Here is a 10,013-nt window from a genome sequence, read left to right on the forward strand (position 1 = left end):
TACACAGATTTTTCCTGATAGATGAGACCCGGATTGGCTTTAATCTCTTGACTTCCATCTTGGATCAATAGGGATTCAATTGACTGAATTGTTTTGTTTCCAAATTTCAGTCCCCCCACTGAGAACAAAGGCATCGTTTGACAACGTTTCTACCGTTTATGTGTCAAGAAACCGTAGAAACATAAATTTCCATTTCTGGATACAAAAACGGAATTTAAGGTGTTTGATAAACCCTTGTTTCTCGAAACATTTCCCGCAGGCAAAGAGGCTGATCAAGTTGAAACAAACTAATAGCAAAGATAGACCAACAATAGAGATCAAGTCGACCAATCGAATCTGAGAACAAGTATCACAATCAATCGGCGAAAACTGCACAGTTGGGGTTAAAAAACCCACAGTTGTTTACATGAAGGTTCGATCATTTCCACACAAGCATTTTAGGGTTACAAGGAACTTGAAGAATAGGGGCGTACCTTACAGGAGATTGGAAAGCAGCACAGTGAAATGGGAACCGAAGCTGATCTACAGAAATATGAGGTCGCAAGAAGGGGTTTGAAGGTCGACGAGAGGCATCAAAGAAGTTTAGGTCCAGATTTGTAGAAAAACCGACTGAACACTTTACCCTTTCACCACTTGCAGAAAAATCACGAGTTTGGGAAGTGAAATGACCGCTCATCGACGACTGTAGAGTCACGGGAGTAGCAGATTCACGAGGGTTGCAGGAGAGACTCGACGACTGGAGCTTTGCGGATGAGTTGCAGAGGAGTACACCTCCACTGTGTAAAGGTTTCTTCAAAAGAGAACCGTGGTGAAGGGAGATAGAGGATGGGTAGTAGTGGTATTTGTTCGCTTTTTTTTTATCGACTCGTGGGCAATGATTAAAGTATCGGTATCGGTTGTCGTATTGATCGGCCAAAATTAAGATATGTATCGGAGAGTATCGTATCGTATCAGAGATACACTAAGATATGCTAAAGATACACACATAAATGGATAGGAAATATTTTTTTAAACACTTTTGCATAAAAAATTTGTTAAAAAAAACTATTGATAACATGTATTATGCATAAACATTAAATTGAGGGTATCGAACTAAGAATTCAAGGTTTGTAGTTGTCCCATAAATGTAAAATCCTTGTTCCCAACCTTGATTTCCACTTTAGTTAAAGAGAAATATGGCTGATAGCAACTTTGGAACAAAAACCCTTCAAAAAATCGTGTTTTTCTGAAAAATTACCCATCTTGGCCATTATATGACCGTAACGCACTGTGTCGGTACATACCGATACTCACTGATACGTACTGATATATATCGATACTCAACAATACGTGCCGATATATACCGATACGTACCGATCGATACATATCGATACTCATCGATACGTACCAATACATATCGAAACGTACATTTTACCTCAATTTTATATTTTCCATAGTCGTATCGAGGCATATCATATCGTATCGATGTGTATTGGTGGTGTATTGATGCATATCGGTATGTATTGTAGGATATATATCGATACGAAAGGATTTTAAAAATTTCATGTATCATATCGGTGTGTATCGTATCGATCGGCTAAATTTAAGATACGTATCGGAGGATATCGTATCGGTATCGAAGATACTTAAAACCATGCTCGTGGGGTAATTTGTTGGGCACAAGTTGTTTCAAAAAACGCAGAAACAAATTCTCCTTGTTTCGTTTGGGTGTTTCTAGAACTAGAAATTGTTTAAAATTTTTATTTACAATTTAAAAAATAGGTGAAACGGAACAGTTTTGTCAGACGCTTTTTGTTTCATTTTTGTCGTTTGTTGACACAAAAATGACAGAAATATGTTTCTTGAAATGTTATCAAACGGGTCCCAAATTTATGGTATGTATGCAACGCATGGGAGTTTGCACGATGCCAGTCAAGTATTTGATCAAATGCCAAACAGAAATCTATTTATGTACTTGCACAGAGAATGACAGGGTCATTTTGAAATTCAGTTATATCCATAGTTAGTTAAGTTGCATATTATACCTGTATTAAACTTGTATTCCGACGTTTAATTGAAAAAATCGGTTTTTTCCGTATGAAACTAAAAATACGTATTTATATTATACGCGTTTAATATGAGTATAATACGTATAATACGTATAATACCTTTTTCCATTTTTTTTCTTAAATAAAACTAAAATCAACCGACCTTCTTTCCTTCGTCTGAGAAAACCAAACCGCCGTGGAACAGTAGCCCCTTGCCCTTTGCCTTTGCCACATTCTTCTCCATTTCCGTTTCCGGTGGCCAGCGACCAAGGGCGAGCATCACTAACCCTGCTTCCTTCCTCTTTTCTGTTTTTCTTCCCATCGCTTGTCGAAAACCCAATCGAGGGAGATTGCAGTAGTGGGAGGGCGATTACAGCGGCGAGAGGGCAACATCTCCCTTCTTCTTCTCCTCCTCCTCCGTTCGGCCAGCCTCTACTCTTCTATGTAAGTATTTTCTGAGTGAAATGGATGCATAACTCTCTCTTTCTCTGTCTCCTCTAATTTTTTTCAGCCATCACTGTTAAACAAAGCAATCAAGTTAGGGATTACGGAAAGGTTGTCAATGCATTCCGTTGGGGCGTTTTAATTGCTTTTATTCCTCCCTCTTTTGGACTTTTACTTCAATTCTTTTTAGTCATCCAGGGCAGCATTCAACTGGGTTCCTTTCTTCTTCTGTTCTGCCATATCCCTTTTTTTCTTAGTTTTGTGGGTCTCTTTGGAGATCTATGGAAGATAATCGGTTGTTTCAGTGGACCGTGTTTCGGGCTCTTCTCGCCATTCTTCAGTTTTACAGTGATTATCATGAACAAATGAATCTTCCACGTATGCATCTGGTTTCTGAGATTGCATAGTCTGCAACTTTTTTTTAGTTCTCTTCAATTGCACTCCTACGTTGTGTTTGATTTTATTTGAGTGGGTTTTGAGTTTTAATCTGATAGCTAAATTTGAATTTTCTGATGATGTTAGTTGTCTCTACCGAAAATAGATAAATAAACGGTGTTAATTGTTGGAAAATCCTGCGCTACACTTCAATTGCTTTCTCCCATCATTCCAATGAGCTGAAATGGGTTCTGGGTTGGTATGAAACGGAGTATGGACAATTATAGGATACAGATACAGTACCATCCATTAATCTACTTTGATCCTCTTTGATGGAAATATATTACTAACAAATTTAGTTTTAGTTTGTTTTACTTTCATTGCAGCTCATTTACATTAAGAATTGAAGAAATGTTCAGGTCTTGGTAGTAGCCTATTTTTTGTTGTGACCGTGTCCAAAAGTTTTTATTTTATGTTTCTTTTGGATGATTTCTTGAATTGATGCCAATTTACCAGTAGATCTCAACTAGTACTTACAATTCCAATTTGGTAACCACATTTTATATCATTATTAGTTAATTAAGATAACAACCAACGAAGGAACAACACTATAGGGTACTCTAGAGAAAAGACATTAGAGGGGAATCTTATGTGTCTGATGCTCGTAGTGTGTGAACGACATTGTTTGTTAAGAATAAGGATCTAGCATTGAAAGGGCATGATAGCATACTTTTGAATGTAAATCTAGAATAATGACAAAGGATTTCAAATTGGAAAGCTAGATTGGGTTTAATTGTTCATGAAAGCATTAGAGATTAGAATTTAGTTGCAAACAATCAATTTTAGTTCATTATTAATACCAGAATTAGCCCTTATTTTTGCTTCTGGATTTTTATAGAGCAATCGTATCAAACACGTATCGTATCATTGCCGTATGGATTTTATAATGCCGGATTTTTAAAAAGTATTATTTCTGCATAGTCCGTTTAAGTATTGTACGGATCCGTTCCCATACTATTTCGATTCCCATATTATTTCTGCATAGTCCGTTTACTAACTCTGATTTTCTCTCCTCTTTTTGCGAGTGAGAAATACCCACTCCCGATCCCCCCCTTAGCCCCTTTTTCTCTCAGTGCCCCCATGATTTTCTCCCTACGGTTTCTCTATGCTCGCCTCTTCTATTCACTACCCTTCTTCCGACTCTTTCTCTACCCTTAGCTCTCATTCCTACCGCTTTCCCTACATCTCCACGGATTCCTCCTCCCCACCAACTGATTTACTCTACCCTCACTCTCTTGACTTTACTTACTCCTTTAATCCCTTTTCCTTGATTCTCTTTGATCTCAACTCGAGCATACCAGGGATTACCCCGATCACTCCCGCTTTCGTGACATTATCCCAGCTTCCATCTCCATCCCTACAAGCAACCTACCCACTTGCCTGGTTAGTGTTGTGTCCCAACGCCGCATAACCGTTGTTGAGAGCCTGAGATACAACCCTGGGCACGGCCGCAATGTGCTGGATTTTTTGGTAGAGTATTTACTTGACGAACTTCATCATGGGCTCAGAGTTATCTATGCCGTAAGGGATATCACCATATTATCTCCTTTTTCCATTGACATTGTATGCTTATCTATCTACTTTTGGATTATTGGCTGTAGTCTTCTCTATGCTTTTGCTAAATGCTCATATGTTTACTTGTGTATATATCCTTATCATCATCTTGGCCCCTATGGTATCAGAGCAAGGAACAGATTGAATAGACGCTATCTTCTTTCCCTTCATGAGTCCTGGAGACAAGGGGCTTCCTACTGGCTTTGCCCGGTCTTTTGGAATGGCTAGACGGAAACAACCGCCTAAAAATAGAAAACTATTAGGAGTCACTGGTTTTTCTAATGTTCTGGCAGGTGTTAGGCTTTTGACTGATATTATTAAGGGGTATCCCAACATTTAGCAAAGGATGATTCCTCAAGGACGAAGATTGATTGATCTGCTGTGTTTGGGTAATATTTTTATGTATGCTTCTCTTACAACTGTTATTTGAGTTAATTGATGGGAGGGCTTTGAGAGTTTTAGTTCTTTTGTTTAATAGTACTATTTTCTTCTTTACATATATTTGATATCAAGATTTACTGTTTTTCCATACTGTCTTGCATACGATATAGTGGATTTGTTTTGTTTTATGTGTTGTGTAGAATCTTGTTGTATCCTGGGTTTATGTCCTTTGCTTTTCCTTTATATGTTGAGAATCCTTGTTTAATGTGTTAGGCACCCTTTTTCTGTACCTGTATCCTTTTGTTTTTTTCATTCCTACTGTATATATAGTTTTACTTTGGAGCGTCAGCCGTCAGGTGGGCAGCTGACACTTTATTATATCCAGCCGATCCACCCTTTGCATGGATCCCAATATCTTTTTATAACATTTCATTATCTTTCTTTTCTTTGTTATATATCCTTTTATCCTATTGCTAGGGCATCCCACGCAAATGACACACGACAAAGTGTCACTTTACAAAATGTACTAGGGCGCGTTAAGAATGTTGCCCATACACAGAGTATTTGATTTGCTTCTTGGAACATTGGTTCACTGATGGGTAAGAGTTTGGAGTTGATAGATGTTATAAGGAGGAGGATTAATATTGCATGCATTCAAAAGACTCGATGGAAAGGTAATAAAGTTAAGATGTTAGTTGACTTTAAACTATGGTATTTGGGAGACTAAAGTAGTAGAGGTGTAGTTGGCATATTGGTGGATAAATACCTAAAAAGCGATGTGGTGGATGTTAAAAGGCTGGGAGATAGGATTCTATCCATAAAGCTAGTGTTAGATAAAGGGATTGTCAACATTATCAGCGTATATGCACCCCAAGTAGGATTGGATGAAGGCTGTAAGTTGCAATTTTGGGAACACATGGATGATTTGATGTATGGTTTGGGAACGGGTGAAAAGATTATTATGGGATGGGATCTGAACGGACACATTGGTAGGGATAGTAGAGGTTCATGGAGGATATAGAGTTAGAGAGAGGAATGAGGAGGGGACCTCAATTTTGGACTTTGTGACAGCATATGATCTATCTATCACAAACACTTTTTTTTTGCTAAGAGGGAAGAATACTTGATTACCTATAAAAGTGGGCAACATTCCTGCCAAATAGACTTCTTCCTCACTAAAAAGGTCAGACAGATGGATATGTAAGGATTGTAAGGTTATCCCTGGTGAGAGCTTAACATCTCAACATAGATTGTTGATTTTGGGCACTCCAAGGAAACCTATTTGCCCTAAGATAAGGTGGTGGAGATTGACAGAAGAGTCCTTAGGGTCTTCTATGGATAAAGTGGTGAAGCATGGGCAGTGGGATTGTGAAGGAGATGCCAACACTTATGGAATGAGATGACGAATTGCATGAAGAAAGTTGCTAAGGAGGTTCTAGGGTTGTCTAGGGCTGTCTAGGGCAGTTGGCCCCTAGTGAGTCTTGGTGGTGGATGGGGAAGTCTAGGCAGCCATCAAGATTAAGAAGGATACTTTAAGATTTGGCAAAGGTATAGGGAGGTTGAAGATAAATAGAGAAATAAGGCCACTAGAAATGAGGTAAGGAAGATTGTGGGGAAAGCAATGGCGAGAAAATATAATGATTTGTACAACAATCTAATACCAAGGAAGGGGAAAAGACTATTTATAAGATAGCTAAAATACAGGAAAGGAAGAGTAAGGATCTTGATCATGGTCGATGTATTAAAAGTGATGATAGTAGAGTGCGTATGAAGGATGAGGACATAAAGAGGAGATGGGATGAGTATTTTTTTGACTGACTTATTAGAGACAATCCTAGTAGGAGTGGTTGGAGTATCCACCTTGACAATGCATCATAGATATGTACGTATATAGGAGTGACCGAGGTTAAGAAAGCTCTAATAAAGATGAAGGTAGGGAAGAAACCAGGTTCGGATGAGGTCCCAATTGAATAGTGGAAGAGTTTGGAATTATTTACGGTTGTATAATTAACCAAGTTGTTTAACAAGATTATGAGCGCGAGAAATATGCCTAATGAATGGAAGAGAAGTATTGTAGTCCCAACCTACAAAAATGAAGGCGATATCTAGAGTTGCAATAACTATAGAGGCATAAAATGAAATTATGGGAGAAGGTGATAGAAGTTCGCATAAGAAGAGATTCTAATGTCTCGGGTAACCAAATCGGTTTAATACTTGGGAGATCCATGACGGAAGCGATTTTCCTTCTTAGGAGGCTTATGAAAAAAATCTAGAACATACAAGAAAGATCTCCATATGGTCTTCATTGATTTAGAAAAGGCCTACATAGAGTTCCCAGAGATTTAATCTGGCATGTATTAAAGAAGAAAGGGGTGGTAAGTAAATACATGGATATAATTAAAGACATGCATGGGGATGTAGTGACTAGTGTGAGATCTGTGAGAGGTCAAGGTGATGAGTTCCCAATTACAGTCGGGTTACATCAAGGGTCCACTTTGAGCCCTTATCTGTTTATGCTTATCATGGATGATTTAACTATAAACATTCAAGGAGAGATCTTGTGGTGTATGTTCTTTGCCGGTGATATTGTGTTAGTGGGTGAAATAATGGTAAGGATTAATGATTAGTTGGAGTTATGGAGATCTACATTGGAATTGGGAGGACTTAAAATAAGTAGAACGAATATAGAGTATATGATGTGTAATTTTAGTAGATCGAGGACTGATAGTGAAGGGGTGAATATTGAGGGGAGTGAGATCCCATAAAGTGACTTTCAGATATCTGTAGTATACCTTAAACAAAGAAGGTGAGATTGGCAATGATGTTTCCCACAGAATTAAAGTAGGATGAATGAAGTGGAAGGGGGTGTATGGATTGTTTTGTGATCGACGTATTCCTTCAAAGCTTAAATGAAAATTCTACAAGGTAGTCGTAAGACCGACTATGATGTATGATGCAGAATGTTGGGCAGTTAAGATTCAAGAAGTGTAATATAGATAAGTTGAGTATGGCAGAGATGAGGATGTTGAGATGGATGTGTGGCAAAACTTTGAGAGATAGAGTGAAGAATGCTCGGGTCAAAGCTGATTTGGGAGTTATCCTGATTTAGGATAAGCTTAGAGAATGTCGATTAAAATGGGTTGGACATGTCCAAAGGAGGCCTTTGGATGCCTTAGTATGGAGCTGTGACCAGATTCAGATGGATGGAGCTAAAAGGGCTAGGGGCAGGCTGAATATGACCATTGATGAGTTGGTAAGGAGAGACATGCAAAAGATAGGTCTTGACCCTAGTATGGCATCTAACAAAGCTGCTTGGAGTGAAAAGATCCTGGTCATTGATCGTTCGTAAGTGGGATGTCACAGAGTTGTTGAGGTGCTTCTTTTTTTTCTTCCAAACTTGGATCCATGTAGCTGATCCCATTTAGTTGGGATAAGGCTGAACTGTGTTGTCGTCAGAATGAAGAATCTCTTTGCTTCTTTGTTGGTTTGATAGTATGCAAGTTGAGGGAGTTTTTTCTTTTTTTGAAGGGTGGGGTGTGTATACTTAATTGAGGGAGTTTGACTTGGTTCAATAAAAATAATTAGGATCATAGTAGTTTATTGAGTATTTCAGAATTCAAGAATTTGGCCAAAATTAGGTATGTTCAGAATTAGAAACATGAGAAATCTGTGAGATCATTCCCGTGAAGATGGCAAAACCTAACCCACCCACCCCCCCCCTTCTTTTCATACCACTTTGATTTTTTCTCTGTTCACTCTGCGATCTTCTCTCTTATTTTCATTCTCCAAAACAGGGATATTCACCTTTCAGTCTTCCTTATTTCATTCTTCCTTCCTAGATATCCACATCCCTTTGCTTCCTGTTCTTTGCTGGGATTATGAAAAATCCTATGTAACTTCCTACTGAAAAGTTTGGGATAGACGGAGAATATGCCTGGGTAGGCCGATACGTCACTCCAGCTATGCGTAGATGCTAAGATGGGTTCATATTATGGTGTTAAATATTTCTGAACTGGCAAATCGAATTTCTTACAATCAGATTTTTTTAAATTATTATATACCTTTTAACCCGCTTAATTTCTTGTTTTTCTATTCATTTTTCTATGCTGTTAAATTCTTTCTCCAGAGTTTTCACTTAAAGTTTTAGAAACCTCTATTTTGTTAGAAAGTGATTTTAGTTTGCAATCTGTTCTCCCTCTCATTGACTTCTTTTCATTTTCTTTTATTCCTGAAAGAATGTATTCACTTATCTCTGTAATAGCAGAATTTAGTTTTTTTGTTTTCCACTTGCTTGTGCTCTGTGGAAGATGGAGTTTAACTTTTTTTCTTTAGTTTTCCAATTGATTTCTTGCATGCATGAATAAGTTGTTGAAAAACTTATCTGAAAATGGCATAAGTACCTGCATCTGATGTGTCCTCTATTTCCTATGGTATTAGCAATTTTTGAGCTTGTGTTTCCTTTTATTGTCATTGAGTCTAGTGTAGCTGATGCAGATTAATCCCCTAAATGGGCTTATTTTATTAGAAATAAGCTTTGGATTGAGTTACAAGTGTTGGTGATGTAGATACGCACCCATGGAGCGATCCATACCCATCTAGTTATCCAGCGAAAGATGAACCGGATCCATATAGGTTTTGGGTCTAGTAGGATTTAGGAATGTACGTTATTTAGGAAGATTGTCTTTGATTTTATTTTAGCATGTTAGGTTCACGTACGATATAGAGAGTCGGATTGCAATTTTGTTTCCTTACTTAGGGTAGTTTCTTATTTCAGTTGAGTTTCTATATTTATGTCTTTCATTTTCCCTTAAATTGATTATAATCAGTAGACAAATCAAATTTGAAGAATGATGAATTGAGTTGAGTGTTTGTGAAGCCTGCGGGCGTGTGTGCGATTCTCCTTCTCCCCCCCCTTCTTAGTTCGACTTCTCCCTATCCCCTGCAACTTTGAGACCCATCTCATGGAATTCTTCCCTATCCCTACCCTAGTTAACAATTCGGCCGAATAATTCGCGAATTATTCGGCCGAACAGAATTTTCCCAAATTAAATAAAAAATTCTGACAGAATCCAAATTAAAAATAAAATTCGGTAAAAAACACGCTTTTTACTAATTTGAATTTAAAACGCGAATAATTTTGGCCGAGCCGAATTATTTGGTCCACTTAAACAG

General features: G+C 38.0%; 1 protein-coding gene across 6 annotated transcripts in view; it reads left to right on the forward strand.

Moving 5' to 3' along the window:
• Positions 1 to 2,191: 2,191 nt before the first annotated feature.
• Positions 2,192 to 10,013, forward strand: part of LOC122058191 (SWR1 complex subunit 6) — a 13,030-nt gene continuing 5,208 nt past the window's right edge. For 5 of the 6 annotated variants that reach the window (XM_042620739.1, XM_042620742.1, XM_042620741.1 and 2 more), the window contains exon 1: positions 2,192 to 2,471. Coding sequence is in view for 1 of the 6 variants with exons in the window: in XM_042620738.1 (XP_042476672.1) it covers positions 4,807 to 4,849 (43 nt within the window). In the remaining 5 variants the exon portion in view is untranslated. Of the gene's footprint in view, positions 2,472 to 4,753; positions 4,850 to 10,013 lie in introns of all 6 variants that reach the window. The other variant, XM_042620738.1, reaches the window with a different exon arrangement.

This window comes from Macadamia integrifolia, chromosome 12, assembly GCF_013358625.1.
Source record: "Macadamia integrifolia cultivar HAES 741 chromosome 12, SCU_Mint_v3, whole genome shotgun sequence".
Taxonomy (NCBI): Eukaryota; Viridiplantae; Streptophyta; class Magnoliopsida; order Proteales; family Proteaceae; genus Macadamia; species Macadamia integrifolia.